This window comes from Aquila chrysaetos, chromosome 7, assembly GCF_900496995.4.
Source record: "Aquila chrysaetos chrysaetos chromosome 7, bAquChr1.4, whole genome shotgun sequence".
In the NCBI taxonomy this organism is placed as follows: Eukaryota; Metazoa; Chordata; class Aves; order Accipitriformes; family Accipitridae; genus Aquila; species Aquila chrysaetos.
This window is the reverse complement of record NC_044010.1, coordinates 12,460,650-12,479,193: the sequence shown is the minus strand read 5'-3', so window position 1 is coordinate 12,479,193 and position 18,544 is coordinate 12,460,650. Positions and strand designations below refer to the sequence as shown.

The 18,544-nt window shown below is 39.1% G+C and overlaps 1 protein-coding gene across 5 annotated transcripts in view; it reads right to left on the bottom strand.

The window, feature by feature from the left end:
* The window catches only part of PHLDB2 (pleckstrin homology like domain family B member 2), a 113,255-nt gene that overhangs the window by 15,499 nt on the left and 79,212 nt on the right, over window positions 1–18,544 (bottom strand). For 2 of the 5 annotated variants that reach the window (XM_041124909.1, XM_041124910.1), the window contains exons 7-14: window positions 17,430–17,558; window positions 12,919–13,074; window positions 12,048–12,158; window positions 11,206–11,295; window positions 6,954–7,097; window positions 5,944–6,117; window positions 5,106–5,246; window positions 4,413–4,512 (exon numbers count right to left, since the gene is read on the bottom strand). In XM_041124909.1, coding sequence (XP_040980843.1) covers window positions 4,413–4,512; window positions 5,106–5,246; window positions 5,944–6,117; window positions 6,954–7,097; window positions 11,206–11,295; window positions 12,048–12,158; window positions 12,919–13,074; window positions 17,430–17,558 — 1,045 coding nt within the window. Of the gene's footprint in view, window positions 1–153; window positions 169–4,412; window positions 4,513–5,105; window positions 5,247–5,943; window positions 6,118–6,953; window positions 7,098–11,205; window positions 11,296–12,047; window positions 12,159–12,918; window positions 13,075–17,429; window positions 17,559–18,544 lie in introns of all 5 variants that reach the window. The other 3 variants (XM_030020252.2, XM_041124911.1, XM_041124912.1) reach the window with 3 other exon arrangements.

Here is an 18,544-nt window from a genome sequence, read left to right as displayed (position 1 = left end):
GAAAAAAAGAAATTTTGAAATGCTATCATTATTTAACAATTATTGAAAAGTTTTCCAAGATTTTGGGAAGTACTTGACAGTGCTGATGCAATCAGTACTTTTGCCAAAACATGACAATGATAGATTCAGCCAGGTAAGGGGATGTTTTCATACCTTTTCTGGCTTTTCCTGAGTTCAAGAAGAGAAAGAGTTTAAAAAAAAAAAAAAAAAAAATAAAAGCGAACTGCTTTGAAAAGCTTATAATTTGTTTGTACATATATACCTTGCCCTCAGTATACTGTTTTTCTGTAGAGCTTAGGAAGAATACAAATAATCATCTTGCTGGTACCTAACTTCTCTGTCCCAACAGTTTTGTTCCCAGTGCTGTGTCTGGTCCTACATCTTAATTCCCAGCTAACCATTCCCTCTTCCCTTCTGGAGTCCATTCTGCAATAAATGGGACTGAATTGGCTAACCCTCCCTCCTCGCTCCTGCCTGTCCTTGCGCAGGCTTCTGGCACCCAGCGCCCCACGGGCGCTTCCTGGGGCCAAGTTTCAACCTGTGCATGCAGAGTGAAATCTCTAGACTGTACCGAATAGCAGCTTCTTCATTCTTTTTTTTTTTGCACATGGTTTGCTTACAAAGGCGTGTGCACAGGAGGTGAAGTTATAAATACAGTCCTTCAAAAATACCTCATGAATGGCTGCTAAGAAACCGTTTCTTCCACTAATGATTTATATCAAAGATGCATCCTCTTAAACTTTTTGTAAGTTCCTCTTAACTCCGGCTATGATTACTGACAGTGACTGTTTCCTTCAAGAACAATTCTTGAACTCACATGACTGACTAAACACAGTTTTGGTAATCCTGGAATAAAGACTATTTAGTACTTAAAAATCTATGAAAATATTTCCTACCGGATCCAGCCTACCATTTATTCATAGACATTACTTGTTCCCGCACAAAGAAAATGAGATTGAAATCCACGTTCAAACTCAAGTGGCTGTTCTTCATTTCCTGACTCCATTTTTAACTTTGAATTTTTCATCTCAGACTTTTACATTTACCTTCTTGGACTGAAATAAGAAAAACTGGAGAAAGCTTATTAGAGAAAACTCATTTTAGACCATTACTAGTTTAGTGATAATTCTCAGGAAATATCTTTCAACTAGCTGAGCTGCCATTTCCTTGAGGCACCATTGAATATACTTGTTCTCAGACCTATACAAACACGCCAAAACATCTGGTCTAGAAGTTTGCACAATGCTTTTACGGCCTAAGGAATGCGGTAAGCTACTAATACCGCTTCAGGAGCGCATCATCCTCTTTGTATAGCAGTTTGTGGGACACTGCATGATAGCCAGTGCTCCAAACTGAGCGGATGCAGTGGCATTTATCATGTGAGACCCTGGCTCTCCACTGAGCCGAGCACACCCAGCTCCGATGCACTTGGTGCAGCTCTATGCTCAAGATAACAGCAACCAGAGATCCCCACGTCGCTTGCAATACATCACCCTGAACACAGAAAACTGACAGAGTGAAAAACCTGTCAAATGGAAAAAAAAAATGCAAGGAAAGCAAGCAGTGGCTCAGTACACATGACAAGTCGAGAACACTTTTTACCTATTTGTCACCTATTTTAGGTGAACAACTAATTTTTGAAGCAGGAAGAGAAGTGAGCCCGTATTTATCAGTATAAGCAGTATCTATATATTTGCAGAGTTCCACTGATTTGGTAGAAAATCTTACTCCTCAAAAATACTCACTTAGTCCAAAAAGGCAAACCTGATCTACCTCAAGAATGTTTTTGTAATAAATACAGTGTATTTATTATATAATGAACATTTATCGCAGAGTGATGGAATAAAAGAACATTGCCAAGGTTGTCCACTGACATGACATTTGGCTTGGTTTTCAATGATGTATTTAAGGATGTCTGCTGAAATGAACCTTAGTTACAAAGACTCAAGTCCCGCTGATTTTAGTGGAAGCCATATAAGATTTCAGAATTTTAATTGACAATAGTATTCCATTTCAGTTGTACTGTGTGGTATGTTTAAATACTACACCATGTTCAAAACATTTCCCAACTCTCCCTGTCCCACAGAAATGCACTTTCTTTACTCATTACTTTGAAGAAAAGCTTGTTTTTCCTCTGCACGTGGAGTGTGGTTATGAGGTGCTAGGGGAAACAGAAATCACACCAAGTTGAATCGGTCTCTTCCCAGCTCATACCATGACATTAATTAAGGCTATGCCTATAAGGCTGAATGAAAGGTGCCTGAACACTGTTTCTCTGGCCCTTCTGTACAGCTGGACAGCAATACTTTGGGATCTGACCCTAGGCACCTGACTTGGACATCTCTGTCCTTGCTGAGTTCTGCACTGCAGTGCAGAAAGAGCCCTGCAAAAACTTTCATGGTGTGTTACCAAGACAAAGGAGCTTTCCCCAACGTAGAAACATGGCACTTCAGAGCAAGAGAAAGCAGTTATACTCTTCAAGCTCCTTCAACAGCAATAAATTCAGTGAGCTCCATGTTGAACGCATCGGGAATAAACCCTTCACTAAGAGAGGTAGTCAAGCAACAAACAATCCTTGCATTCCGATATCCATTGTGTTTTGACTCTGTCTCTTACTTTGCAAATCCTGTGACCGTTCAAGTAAAGCACCTGTCAGCAGCATTATTTCCCTTTGGCAAAGCTGATGTTTCAGAAAAGGACATCTAGAACTGTCCTCTTTCCCAGGACAAATTAACCCCTTAAGGGTCTCTTCATAATTTAGTATTTCCGTTCAGACTGTTGGATCTTACAAAAAAATAAGGGTCAACTAGCATGGCAGGCAGTATAGCACACATGATTCCTTGCAGTATATGACAAGTATTGTGCCAAGTGCCTTAATGAATACATCTCTCTCATTCTCCCCTGCCTCTCTTCTTTGTCAGGCCATAATTCAGTTTTGGTTTGTGAGATTTCTTTCATTCTCACTCTTAGGACACGAAATCTCACTCTACTCTTAGAACTCTCTTAGTTGCATGGTGACAAAAAATTAAACATTAAAACTGATTGATTTATTTTTAAAACTCTTATCTTTGCCTGTATTAGGTTTGGTAACACTTTGTAATTGTGTTTTAGGTCACACACTAGCGCTTTTTTGCAAGCATTTTACAGAAATATTTCCCAGTTTAAACACTTGATCTCTTGTCATCAAAGTTTAACCAAAACATCCTTACTGATTTTCAAACTGAGGCAAAGTGTTTTCTGTACAACAGCACAATGATGAGTCTGAATGTACTTGCAGGCTATTCCACCCTTACACACGCATTACATCAGAGAAGCTTTCCCAGCTGAGTATGAAGCTCCTTTTGTATTGCATCTGAAATACTTCAAGATAAGTTAGCCACAACACCATAGGTTTGTGGAAGGCCTGCTGCACAACTAAAGCTCCAACCCAACAAATCACAGCTCTATAAAGTGAACGTAGTAAGTCATGATCCTTTCTCAGCAAGCTTGTTCCATCCCTGTATCGAGTCATCTCGGTGCGTACGGCTGACCTCAGTTGTCCTCTGACCTTTAACAGCCGCTACCTCTGACAAGTCCTGGAACAACAGGATGGATCCTATCTCAGCTCAGGCTTAGCCCGTGCAGTTCTACATAAGCACCTCTTGCACTTGTATTGATAACAATGATGCAGATGCTGCAAAGAAAATAAACTGACAGATGGCACTGAGGAGCAACTCCATTTGAAGATAGGATACTTAGTAATAATGCATCTCATTAAAGCAGAAATTAAGTGTATCGACTCAGGTCAACAAAACCAGACACAGAATCTCATAGCCTACGAGACTGTGTTTCAAAAGTGTAACTTTCTTTTGGATCCAGAATTGTCGTGTCCCTATTACAAAAACGTAGCTATCTATCCATGACAGAACACCTCTCTCCTTTCATATTTTGTAGCCCAAATATTTAAGACCACTTATAATACCGCAGTTACAGATTCTCAAAGGTATCTCTGTCTGGGGAATTTGTCCAGGCAAAAATATATGCCTGTGAAAAACAATTTTTAAGATCACAACATGAAAAGAATTATTTAAAAAAAAAGGAAGAAAAAAGAAAGCAACATGTAATATATTGCCTCAGAATCACTCACAGAAATTACCCCCTTAACCCAATGTGTATTTTTCAATATACTTTTCTTGTTTACCAGATTATACTTGGTGACCACGTACTTCAAAACTACATGTGCACCTACATCATAATCCTAACATCTTATTTTGCCAATACCTGAAAATTACATTTAGAGCTTGTTTTTTTCACCAAGAAGTAAACTTTTCTTTTACAGCCCTCTTGATTATAGCAACACAAGTTTCAGGCTTATTTCCTGAAAAATTGAACACTGACTTTAAACAGAAATAAATCAAATAAAAAGATCTTACCTTTGTGCATCCTTCTCGACTCTGACTCTTTGGTCATGGTTGCCAGGCAGTGAGGAAGTACGCTGCCACAGCTGTTGCTCTGTCCTAATGGTAAATGTCCCTGCAGGAAATTTTGTAAATATGTGCTTAAAACTACACTTCAAGACTTTTTTTGTATCAGCAACTAATGGTAAAATAACTTGCTTTGTCATGGGTATGAATGCCATGTCATATCAGTCAGCTATGGATATTTCAGCCGTGCACAGTCCCTGTTAGGCCAAAATGTTTTCAAAGTATTAGCTCCACCTTCCCGCTGTTTGTTGGTTTACCGTGTCACAAATAAAGAGTATCTTCACTTTATACATAACTTTATCTTGACCATTTAGAGGCCTTAGGCAGGAAGGAAAACAACCTGTGGTGTCTCTAGAATCAATTTAAACTACCCTGAAAATACAATCCTTGAGATAGTAATCATGCATTTATGAGTTATGTACCACAGCATGGCATTTCCAGAGGCCAGAATAAAGGCTGGAAGTACGGAAGGCTTCATGTATATTCCCATTTGTTAATAAACCTGAAGTTCTTTCAAAGTCAATTTCAGATGTGAATTTGGGGGATTACATAATGCTTACAGTGCTACCCAACCTTACCTCTAACATAATACAGGTTTTTATATAGACACTGGAAAGCTATTAATAGCATGCAACTACGTACTTTAGATGCGACGCTGCGTCCAAGCGTAGCACTATTGAAGTGCGGTGATACAGATGGAGTCGTTTTCTTGCGAGGTAAAGTATCACTCATGTACATGCATTCCCTGTGCTGCTTCTTTCGCTCTTCCAGATTTCTGAAATGCTTCAAATGTAATTTGTTACAGTTTTGACAAAATGAATTGACCTACTTGCTCAGTTATGCTCTATATGGAATATACTGAAGGTGATAGTCTGGGAACTTCACTGGAAAGAACGAAATCTAAAATACAGAATACCTCCTGCTTCACAGTGCTTTCTAGGATTTCTACAAATATCACATTAAAGTCATGCTGATTAAGAAAATGCATTAAATTCATGTGCGCATTTTGTGTACCTGTCCCTCTACCTATTTTTTGTTTTTAGAACTCAAGTCTAGTGTACAAGTGGAATCCAATTACAAAGAAAAACATTTATTTTCAAGTTATTCTAATAAATTAGTGGCTTAAAACCAATACAGCTTTCAGAGGCATTGTTCAAATGTAAGTGAAAAAATAATTTAGGATTTCAAATGTAGCCACTTGTACTTCATTGCTGCAAGTCTTCTGACAGTTACAACGGCTCCTAAATATTAGTATTTGCCTCTGGATTGTTTATATAAGGAGAATTTTTGTTCAGTAACATTCTGTAATGCATTGTGTTGATTTTTAAACGAGCAGTGCCTTTCAGTGCAACATTCTGCAAGCACAAACAACTTATGATCTATCATATCATTCTATAAACTTCACATGTAAATCAACTTCATGGCCACCATAACAAAAACAAACAAAATAATCCCAAGTTATCAGCTTTGCATCTGTTACCTGTTGTTGCCTGCGGTGTTTCTTAGCTGGCAGAGGTGGAGGTGTATCAGATAAAGGAATAGGATCTACATGAGTAGCCATGACCTCAGGCCAATGGACTGATGGAAGTTGAGCAATAGAGCGAGGAGAAAGAGAGTGAGGAAACACAAATCCAGAACAGAGAGGTGATCTTAGCTTTATAGAAAAAAGAGAAATTACACACAGAGTTTTCTTTTTGGAATTGCTCAAAAGATACGGCACATACAAGCTGCAGTTTTAGCACTGTGTTTGTTGGAGGGTTTAGCAGGAAAGGAGATGTGTTGTATTGCAACTCTCAAGGCATATTGAACTACCAGAAGCAGCACAGAAATGCCAAATTCTAAACCAGTTGCTGCTTTATTACAACACAAAGGTAGGTGGCTTTACATTCATAAGTTTATTCCATTCCTTTAAAAGCGGATTTATTCAAAATTTGCTATCGTCATTAAAAAGGCAAAAACATCACAAAGGATGACGACAAGAGAGAGTAAGCTAGAAGACACAGACTGGACAGACTCCGTGGAATAGCTAAGATAAGGAGAAGCTACCCGTCTCCCACAAATATTCAAGATATACTTCTACCACCTCACAGAAAAAATAAAAAAACCCATACAAAATGAACACCTAAGCACCGTTGATCAAGTAATCACTAAGCGTGTCCACGGACCGTTTTCCAAAGGTGCATTACATTCTAGTGTTTGACATGCAAAGATTGTCACTTATTGCTGCTTGGGTCATAAGCATTCAGGTTTTTTGGCCTTCAAAGTCCCATCTACATCACCAAAGACACTTTACAATTGGAGCAGTCCTTCAGCTTTACTATTAAACTGTTATCTGACTTGGTAACTGGCAGACAGCAGTTTGCCTTAGGGTCAATTTGTTACATGTTGAATTACCAAAAAATAAAATAAAAAAAAAATTAAAAAAAAAGAAAATAAAAAGGCAGCCATGAAAGAACAATGCAAACAAAGGGAAATGTCTCTCAAACAAACCTCTTTATTTTGTGGCTGGCTCGTCAGCACAGCCGTGGAAGGCTCAGTGGCAACTGCTTCAGCATCTGTGGGGGGCTGAGTGGAAGGGGATATATTCGTGGAATTGCCATACAGCTCACTAATTTCACTTACACTGATATAGCCCTAAAAGGAGGAATTCAGAAGTTAAAAGGAGCAAAAGCCAAAAGACGTGCAAGAGTATTAATGTATCCAGTACGATGAAAGTTAGTTTAGAGTGATACAGCCAAATATTTGTTATCATTGAAATAATCATAAATAAAATAAAATTACCATCAAGGTTTTCAAATGTTTAATCCTTGGATTCTGCAAATTGTTCTTAATTTAATTCCAAAAACATTTGTGTAATCAAAAAGCAAATGTACATTAAGTGACCAAAAGACTTTACTAAAATGTAAATACCCTTTAGAAATGAGGTAGCTCTTTCTTGGGAAAGCAGATTGGGGGAAAAGGAAGAACAAATCTTATTCGCCCATCTTTTTATTTCTTATTTTTTGTCCATGTTTAAATAAAATAACCTACCCTGATTTGTTTCTTGCCTAACTATTAAGCTAGTTTGAGTAAACCAAATGACTAACAGAACTGGGAAGAACTTACATAAGAACAAGCCATTGCTACTCTATAAATTATGCTGACACAACACCTTCCATTTGCATTGTTTGGAAGTTGCTTCTAACTTTTCAGTGTTACCAGGAGACTCAGGTAAGATGCTGTTATTGTTAGCCTCTGTCCTGGTTTCGGCTGGGATAGAGTTAATTTTCTTTCTAGTAGCTGGTACAGTGCTATGTTTTGGGTTCAGTGTGAGAAGAATGTTGATAACACACTGATGTTTTCAGTTGTTGCTAAGTAGTGTTTAGACTAAGTCAAGGATTTTTCAGCTTCTGATGCCCAGCCAGCGAGAAAGCTGGAGGGGCACAAGCAGTTTGGAGGGGACACAGCCAGGACAGCTGACCCAAACTGGCCAACGGGGTATTCCATACCATGTGACGTCATGCCCAGTATATAAACTGGGGGGAATTGGCCTGGGGGATCGCCGCTCAGGAACTAACTGGGCATTGGTTGGTGAGTAGCGAGCAACTGCATTGTGCATCACTTGTTTTGTATATTCCAATCCTTTTATTATTATTGTCATTTTAGTATTGTTATTATTAGCATTATTAGTGTCTTCTTTTCTGTTCTATTAATCTGTTCTTATCTCAACTCTCAAGTTTTACCTTTTTCCTTCTGATTCTCTCCCCCATCCCACTGGGTGGGGGGGAAGTGAGTGAGCGGCTGCATGGTGCTTAGTTGCTGGCTGGGGTTAAACCATGACAGCCCCATAGCCATTACAATTTGATTTTTTATTTATTTTATTTTAAACAATCATACAGGAGGTGATGGACTGAGGAAAGGCACGGACATCAGAGTGTGCTTCTGCCTGCAGAGAAGATTTATGGAGCCAGATTTGAGATGTAACAGCAGAATACAATTATTGCATGTGTTTTGGTGTTAACTGAACAATTGTTATCTAAAAAATAAAATACGGATTCTAATCCATGGTGTATAGGATGCCAGACTGTAAAAAGTCAAATGTCCTAACTTCTTATCCATAAAAAACAAGGCTATGCAAAAGGAAGAATAAATCACCGTTGAAGCAATATCATAAAAATGAGATAGTAATATGCTTATTTTTTAAATCAAGATGGTAAGCTGCTTTTAAGTTTGGAAGATGTTGAAGGGCCCATGTTTCTATTACTGTACCAGCACACTGACATGCCAGTAAGTATACTTCAACAAATCAGTAAGAGAAGCCACAGACTGCTATAGTATTTCTTCTTTTTAAAAATGCATAAATTTAGCAATGATCATAGAAGTCAAGCTGAAAAAAACACCAACCCTACACCCTATTAGCATAATTTTCAATGTATTTTATCAGTTATTTCAAGCAGATACACAATTCTGGAAAACTAAGTACCATACTGTGAACACAACACTCCAGAAATAGGAGGCAAATCTTAACTCTGATATTATTTGATGAACTATTAAATGAGAAGGAGACTGGGTAAGATACTAAAGTTTACCTCTCAAAACATGTGGCCATATTACAGTAAAATAGAGTCCAGTAAGAATAAACATAAAACTTGCTTAACCATCTTGTAGTAGCAGTATATCAGTAACCAAAACTTGGCAAGTCTATGAATGCAATATCGTATTAATTTTTATAGAGGATAAAAGTACTTTCACCATTATATGAAAAACATTCAATTCAGACTCACAACTCCAATGAGGATTCACCATGGGGTTAAAAAAAACAACCAACCAAACGACTGTGCTGTGCGTTAACTCAGGCCCGTATTACATTAGATTAAATAAATGGTTTCAAGTCAGAGTAGGCATCCAAGCCATTTTGTCAACGCTGAACTTTTAAACAGCATTGATTTTCCTCACTTATTTAAGTACTGGGATAAGCATCCTGCCTCTTTACGTGAGGTCATGTTACTCTATTGCTGGGCATGCAGGGACTAAGCTTCACGATGACTGGAAGAGAGTTAAAAATGTGTGCTTTGGTGAGGAGGGGCTGGGAAACGTTGGACTGCAGACTCGACTGATACGTGAGCAACCGCATGGTGAAATTAACTTCTGTGTGCAGGCAGTCTGTTTAAGCCTGTGTGCCATTTGGTGCCTGATTTTTAAAGGTGCTGGAACAGTCAGAGAAAAATTAAACTGGATTGAGACAAACATAACATCTGGCAAGGAAAGGCATTTCTTTTATAGGACAGAGCCTATGGGGACACGGAGCGTGAAACAGAAAACCCACGCTGTTCCTTCTCTCATTTGCCTTGGAGTAAGTCCTAACTGACTTCACTACTGTGAACAGAATGACGCTGCTGAATAATCCGTTTCAATAAAAGGAGTTTCAGGCTCACTTAATGTAGTTGCATTTTGAAATATCTGTGATTAAACAAACCATTATGTGGATATGAAGATAAAAATCAGAGATAGCACCCACTCTTTAGTGAGACAATGAACAGATCCATCTCCAAATGAAAAAAATGAAGCTTAGACTTGCCAGATGTCCTGGTGGGAGGTCAGATGTCCAGGTCAGAACACAACCTAGGACACTGAAAGCCTAAGCATCCACAGCATGGCTTGCAGTGAGGAAGAGTGCTCAGCCCTCCTGGCATGTGCTGGAGGCCACCCAGGTTCACCAGGAACTTGGAGGCCAAATAAGCAAGATGCCATTTCCCAGGTGCTGAAAAGACACGTGGTTGCTTTAGACGTCAAGAGCCCAACTTCACACAGTGAAACCTACATCATTAGATGTGGCAGACCTTGTTCAGGGCTTCAATACAAGCAGATCCAGCAAGTCCAGTCAGACCTCTTAAGCAGAAGTTAATGAAGCAGCCATAGATACCTGTCAGTGTATTTTAAATGCTAGATTTTCCGCTTCTCCAGTTATACCTTCATGTTATCTGCAATTTGCAGATTGATCAAGTCAAGTCAAGAAGATTAATATGGGGAGTTAATGTTAATATCGTACGTGCTAACTGAATCTTTGCAATGGGCTGTGGCTTACCTTACGCTGACTTTGCTCACGGACCTTGAGGCTTAAAGCAGTACCCTCAAACCTATGAAGTCTTGACATCTGAGGTAAGTTCTGGGTCTCATCGTGCATTACACAAGCTAACTCACTTTTTTTCAGCAAAAAATACTTGACACCTACTCTAACTATTCAAAACAGTTAAATAAATAGCTCAGTAGGTATCTTACAGTCACAATAGTTCGAAGTCTTCAATTCAATGCTTTTTAAAAAGATCAAAATATACACTAGTCAGGCTGTACTGCAGAGCCTTAGAATAAAGGGAGGGGAGGCAATGATAAAATCTACAGTGCAAAAATAAGACTGAACTGTATTTGTACTTGAACAGTTATTCCTGGACCTCATTCTTCTTCACTTCAATGAGGTTTAATTGTCTATTTTGAGAAAATTAGACACACACACCCCACACATAAAACCAATCATTTTTCCAGAGCAAGAGATTAAGGAGATACCAGTCACATCTGGGAAAATGTCACGAGAAGCTATTTTTGCTCACCCATGCATTTGGACTTCCATGAATAGCTTTACATAGTAATTTCATCACATCTCAAAAAATTTTATATGAATAGGACTTCACTAAATACTAAAGTGCTTTTGTATGAAGTGTTATTAAAAGTTACTTATGGTAAAGTCAAAAGCAGTGAATCTCTTTACCTCTTTTAGACTATTGGGACTGACAGGAAATCCCTTTCCTCCGGAAAGTGTGGAATATTTCTTTTCCAGATTACAGAGGTTCTCTTTTTCCTGTTAAAAACAGACATTTTATGTTAAATACCAACAGCCATGTAGTGAAAATAAATGCTAGCCTTTTTCTTAACCGTGTAAAGAAACATGCTGGGATGGAAGGCTAGAAACTGCATAGCAGAGCTTCAACTTCATCCATTTACAGCAGAACTGAACAAAAAATGGAAGTACAGAACAAAAAGCTAGTGAAAGATCTTACTCAATAACTACAGACAAACCAAATAGGTCTTCCTTCAGCATTTTGAAAATGCTGATTCTTCTTAATGAACTAAACATGATTTCTCTCACGATTAAAAGCAAAACATAAAATGGATGCAAAGGGTTCATGCCAGTTTCTTATTAACCAGATGTTAGCTGATGTTAAGTAGGTCATCTTGTGGTCTAGCATGGGCTATTACAAGGCAAAAATCTGAGCTCTCTGTGCACAGCTCCAGCAGCCACCCAGGAAACACAGGCTTCTAGCTTCAGCACCCACGTGGGTGCCTCTGGTTGAGTCCTCTGGAAGGGGGGCACCTCTAAAACCCTCTTGATTATCAAATGCCACTAGCATTTTCTCTTAGGAAACCTGCTGATTAATTACAAAAGATTTTTTTTTTTTAAAGGTTAATGGAGACAAAACAGTGTCTATCACATTATTACATACTTGCTAGCTTCTACACAACTGATGCTTTTCTTGTGCTCTATGTTCTTTTATTCTATGAAATGCTCTTTTGTTACACGCTAAAAATATTTGAAAGACAATAAATACTTACCCTTTGCAGCATCATTATTAAGTTGTTTTTCTCTTTTACAAAATGATCTTGTTCTCTTTGTGCTTGTTGGACAATATGATTGGCTTGTTTTTTGAGAGCAGAAATCTTTTCCTAATATAAAAAGAAAATAATCACAATTTACATGTTTTATTTTCAAAGCACAAGACAACCTGCAGCAAGGATCCTATTCATAAGAGTTCACTCATTCATATGAGTGAAGCAGTAGGAAAAGAAGTTTTTACAAGACAGCTCACTGCTCTGAAGGAGATAATTAAACAAGATTTAGACAGTAAAGAGAATTTATTCAAGAGACAAAAGAACAATTGCACATATTCTTTGAAAATATGGTGACTAGCATCTATATACTGAACAGAACTGGTTGAGAGATGCAACTTCTGATCTCTGCAAAACTGGTATTTAATTGGTTGAGATAGGACCTTTACAACTGATCTTAAAAATTAAGGCATTTCTTTAATTTGATGTTCTATTATTATTTTAACAAAATCATCTAACATCAACATCAATCATGATCATAAAACAACTGTAGTTTTGTCCAGAGTGTACAAATCTCCTTTCTTAAAGAAGAAAAAACAACGCTTTGGTACTTTTTGTAGCAAATTAAAGGGTTTAATTTGCATATGCAAATATAAAAACAGGGCATGGAATTTTATTTATTTATTTCCTTTTGGGGAAGTGCGTAATTTGATCTGTGTGGGATGTTACTGGGCTATCATCTTCGCTCTGCTTCAGAAGCTTTTTTCAAAGAGGAAAGTTTTGCATTATTCGTTACAGATGGGCAGATTGTAGCTCCATTTCATCTTCTTTATGCTCAACAACAAAGAACAAATGAAGCGAGTGGTAGTGCTTTTACCTTTCTACTGACAATGCTGCGCTGATATTCAGCTACTTCACGCAGGAGCTGTTGTGTCAGATTTTCTTTCTCTTCATCTAACCTGCTTTCATGTTCAAGCTGCTGAAATTCCAAATCTTCAAAGTGTTTGCTTTCTATGTCCAAAAGATCAGCATCCTTAAGCAAAAAAAAAAAAAAAAAAAAAAAAGTAATCATGCTTTCACTGACACCAGAGTAGAGATACTTACAAACAAACACACACAAAAAATCAGTATAAAACAGAATTTATGTATCTCATACAACATGTTCAAACAGGAGCTCAATGCTTTTAATGACCTACTGTCATAATAAGAGAGCAAATAGGGCTAATCATTATCCTGACGTTGCTTTCTGCATCACTCCTACTGTCCGTCTCCCCCAGCTGAGAAAGATGAAGCACCTGTACGGTGAGGGAGCTGTTTTGCAGTGTTCACAGCAAGCTGGAGCATCCTAAGCACCGAGAGTACCCTGGCTGGGCAGATCACTCTGCTGTAGCCTAGCTGTGACACCACCAAAGCCTGAACCCATTTGGTGAGGTTGTCACATGCCAAACTGGGAGAGCATCTGCCTACCAACCAAAAAGGACAGAAAGTATCATCCCAGTAACACCGGAGAACTGCACACTGAATTAACTAATTATGGGAATACACACTCAAACGAAGGAGTCTGAACTGCAGTTAGAATTTCTTCAGGTCCAGCCCAAGTACCAGCACTGTTTTTATTAACAGACATACGGTCAGATAAGACAAAAGATATGTGGAGCTGCGTGCCATCAGCACACTGCCATCACCTCAGCAGTGACGTCCAACCGTGCAAGTTGCTCAGCCAGAGGCTGATTGTGGACCACCAAATTGCTGCTGACAATTGCTCCCTGTGCAAACACATAATTAAGGACTCTAGTCATCCACCCTAGCCAGTAGGCGTATTACTTCAGAAAGATACCAGCCCGCTTTTATGCATTCCCCTGGACCAACGCCAGGTTTTGTCAGGAAAAAGAGGTTGAATGCTGCAGAAAAGACCCAAGAAATAAGAACACACCTGCCTTCCGCTTAGGGATGATGAGATAAAACTTATGGTGCTTTTCAGCACAAGAACTGAGTGCTAATCTTTCTCCTGCAACATTTGTGTATTCATAACATGAATTCCTACTTGCAAGTTCCAGAGTTCTGAAGAAAAGGGTGCTTTTAATAATCACAGTATTATTAAACGCTAAGGCTCTCTAAAATAGGTTCATTGTACGTAACTTGTTACGCAAGAAAACCTACATCCTGTAAGCAATTTTTTATTTTAGAGAAATGCAAACTTACTCCTTTTCTTATTTTGACCTAAGGCAAAGGTTAGTGACTGAGATAAGCAGACAGGTCTCTATAAAGGCATTCAAAACCAGCTTCCGATGTACCAGGGAAAGACACGGGATGCAGAAACTGAAGAATCCAAGTTACTATGTCAAATACCAATATCTTCCCATTATTCTCCAGATGTACCTTTCACTTGTAGGAGATAGCGAAGAGATCAAAAGCAAAGGCATGGGCTAAAAATTACAAGAAAGCAGTTACCTACTATACAGAAATGCTTCATTCAAACCAGTCAGCCATCTTCAGTATTCAAAACAAACAGAAGGACTTTGCCCGGGCCATGAAAGTCAACAAATTCAGCCTGTTTCATACCACATTAATTGCTACTGAGGTAGAAGAACAGACTTCAGAGAAGGCAGCTGATACCCAGAAAGACAACTGGTAGCCAGCTGAGCCCACAAAATGCTATATTCTTTGTGGGATGTGCTACGGAACAAGACCTTCACCACATTCTGTACCACTGTGCCCACTGGGGAAAAACAAACACACCTAATTCAAAACCAAGTCCATTTTCAAATTAAAACCCCTCCAAAGGGTAAATGGCGGTAGCTTAGCTCTACCAGTGGTTGCAGGCACGTTGCAGCCAGATCACCAGCCAGGCAGGCCCACAGGGACCGAGACCCCGGACAGCCTGCGGGAGCAGGGCACAGTGGCAGGGGCACGAGATCTGGCTCTGAGACGTGCCCACACAGTCCTTGCCACAACCCTCGCAAGGATCCTGCTCGGCAGCACAGGATTTGTAGGAGGATTGCCTTCTTGCTGTAGGCAATGGCTTCCTGAACCAAGTAGCAAGCGTACTCCCTCCTTTTTATTAAAACCGTTGACATCCACGTATTGTAATTTATGATCTATTAACAAACAACAGACACAATGTTTCCATATTGGATTTCCAAACCATAAATTTCTCCTGCATCTCTATTACTTCAGTAATGGCACTGGAGAAAATTCAGTGGGAGAGAACCTGGCCCTTACTTCAGGATGTGGTGGGAGCTCCATGGGCCGACATCATCTGTAAAAATTAGGAGAATTGTACCTGAAGAGCGAGGTATTTCCTAGCAATGGACAGCGTCTTTTCAGATCTCTGCAGGAATCCTGGCATCTGTTCTCATTCTCCATTTACGCGTACCTCCGTGAACCCAGGCACATGAGAACAAACAAGCTTTGATGCTTTCATACTAACTGGGAAGGATGAATCCTGCTAACTAACTTTAAATAAGCCATCAGGAAGATCAGTGTTTTCCCTCAGTGCCTTCCACAAGCCCTCAGGTTTCACCAGTCTCTGATGCCCGAGGGGAGAGCGTACACTCACTAGGGACACCGGGAAGATACAGAGCGTGCCAGCTGCCCGCTGCCAGCCCCAGCCCAAACTCCAGACCCACCCTGCAGCCAGCTGCTACAGTGAAATTGGCTGCCCGCTCCCCGGGGCACAAATTACGAAGTTACTGAAGTCCCAGAGGTGAAGCAATAAGGGAATTCATCACCTTCACACCTTCGGCGTTGGCAGTAAAGTAGCACAACATAACCTGCTGCAGACTCAGGTATTTAATCCCGTACCGGGCTTATCTGGGGGGAAAAAGATATTTTCTCTATTTTGGGTATGATACTTACAGCAATTTCATAACTGCTCTCACACTTGATATCCATTTGAGAGCTACGGAACACTAATTCAGTGATAAAATCTACTGCTTCCACCACAGCAGCCACAGCTAACTTTCGCTACAGTTGGGCGGGAATAATATGCAATAGAATTAACTGGACATTTAACTACACCTGCACTTTTCAACTTTTGTCCCACTTTCAGATCCAAAATCGTTTTTAAGCCAACTTGGAAGGAACAAAAAAATTAAAAGAATTTAACTAAACAGATTTCTAGAAGCTTCTTGGTGGTCAATAGTGAAAAAGGATTTACTACCATCCCACAGCAACAATACTGCAACTTCTCATGTTCACATACCTTCAAGTATGTGACTGCACAGGAAAGGCTTCCTTTCCTTTTAATATATATGAGATACTACATAATTCTGCCTTTTTTTTTTAAAGGTAACTTACAAAAATCCTTAACTGTCTCAAAACCAGTAAACTTCTCAGTTACTACAAAAGAATTTAACATTGTTATTTCCAAAGCTGGAATTTTTTACTTTTTGCTCTTTGAATTAAAAAAAAAAAAAAAAAAGAATTCTGCAAATAAACCGAAATCTAAAGAATATGTCCTACAAAGCAGAAAAGCCCTTTTTTGGTCACTGCTATTACAGCCCTTATTTCTGATATAAACACTCAAGCCAGAAAGAAAAAAAATAATTAAAAAATCGAGTTTGACTTTCAGATGGCCTCTTGAGCTTGCTGTATCGATGCTTTGAAAATGATTCCCCACCCCACTAAAGCTAACTATATGTGCCGTAGAACCCACTTAACATTAATGAATACTAAAATCTTTCCACAGAAAATAACTGTACCTTCACAGACAATATTGTAGCTTTTTTGGTTACAAATAATACAAAACAAAATCAGTTTGCAATTAGACTTTACGCAAAGGTTATTATACCAATGTGCAACTGTTGAAAGTCTAGGAAAAAATAAAGCTATTACAATAAGTAGTATAATCTTCAAAATGAATTTTTCAAAGCACAGTTCAGGCTAACAGCTAAGTTATATACTGAAAAAAAGAAGTTATCCATGGCTTCACTGAGACAGCCATTTACAGCATTGCAAAGGAGGAGTACACAAAAGGATCAAACAATTGCAGCGGGAAACTGCTGCTAAAATGGCTGATACCACTGACCAAAGTTCAATTCCTGTCTCTGCTCACACTGGTAAAGAGTGATGCTCCACCATCCATCTAACAGCTTCCACTCCACCCAGCAGGCCTAAGGTCCTGGTTACAGGCAAGTAGCCCAAAGCTTTAAAAATATTCAACACAAAATGATTTCTAATCTGCCCATTCGCACTCTACTCGTTTGCCACCGTACACATTATCTGTTACAACCATTCCACAAAAAAACATAACCCTCGAGACTATTACCAATTATAAGTTGCAAATATGTTCAGACACTGGATACTTGAAACAGAATATGTTACACTTAAAAAAAAAAAAATCAACAGAAAAAAAAAGTTAGTGCAATCTTGAAACTTGCTACTGACCCTCTTCAGCTGCTGCTGTAATTGTTCCCTCATGGACTCAGGGCAATTATCAAGCTGCGTCTTCTGCTCGGAGTAAAGCTCCTGAAGCCTCTCTAGTTTTTCCCTCTCAGCATCAAGTTTTAATTTTTCCTGAAGCATGAACCAGAAAATAAACACAATTACCTTCAAACCCAAGCAGTTGTTAGTGATTATGACAGTGTGTGGCAAAACCTTAACAAACAGTTGAAGCACGTAGGTCAAAGACAGAAATCTCTTGTTAGTTGAAATGCAATGGTGGGGTGCAAAATGATCAACACAAAACATTAATCATTTTAGCGCGGTGATTAATTCTCTCCCTCGTCACTGTGTTTTGTACCCATGCCTGGATGATGCCGTTAAAGCCCACTGCCCAAACACTTGTCTCACCTAATAAAAATTAAAAAAAAGGAGAAATAGTAGCCATGTTAGTGAGGTAACTGATGAAGGAGAGAGAATAGAGTAGCTTTTAGAAAGCAAAATGGATGGAAAATGACTGTAGTCTGGCAGTGAGGGGAAAATGGATCTTCCCAGGAGAATGAATTACATGCCTATGTGCCTCTACAGATAAGTACATTTAGCAAGCAGTGAAAAAATGGAACAAGACAGAGCTTTATAAAGAAATAACTCTGGGCCAGGAAATCCTGTTGCAGCAGAAACACCAAGTGATTTAGCAAATTTGCTTCACTATACAGGAACTGTAACCTGTTCTCAGGGATCAAAGGGGACTGCTCGACCTCCCTGCTCTCCTCCAACTAGTTCAGTTTTCCTCTTGTTCCACTCGAGTAGCAGTACTCGGCACACTGCTTCTCACCCTCAAAAGCCTTTAACCTTTAAATCTTTGTAATAAAATACTACATGATTTACTGTGCGGCGCTGGTCCAAAGACTGGCTGCAGATCACTTAAAGCTACCTTGTAGACTATTATTTATCTATGGACCAAAGTTTGGGAACCAATAAATCAGACTGCAGACAATTTTTTCAATGCCTTTTACTTGCATCTACACTGGCCAACGTAGAAGATGCATTTTCTTCAACTGAGCAACTAATAACTGGAAAAACCAATATGCCTGACATGCCAGGCAGAAATAATCAAGTAA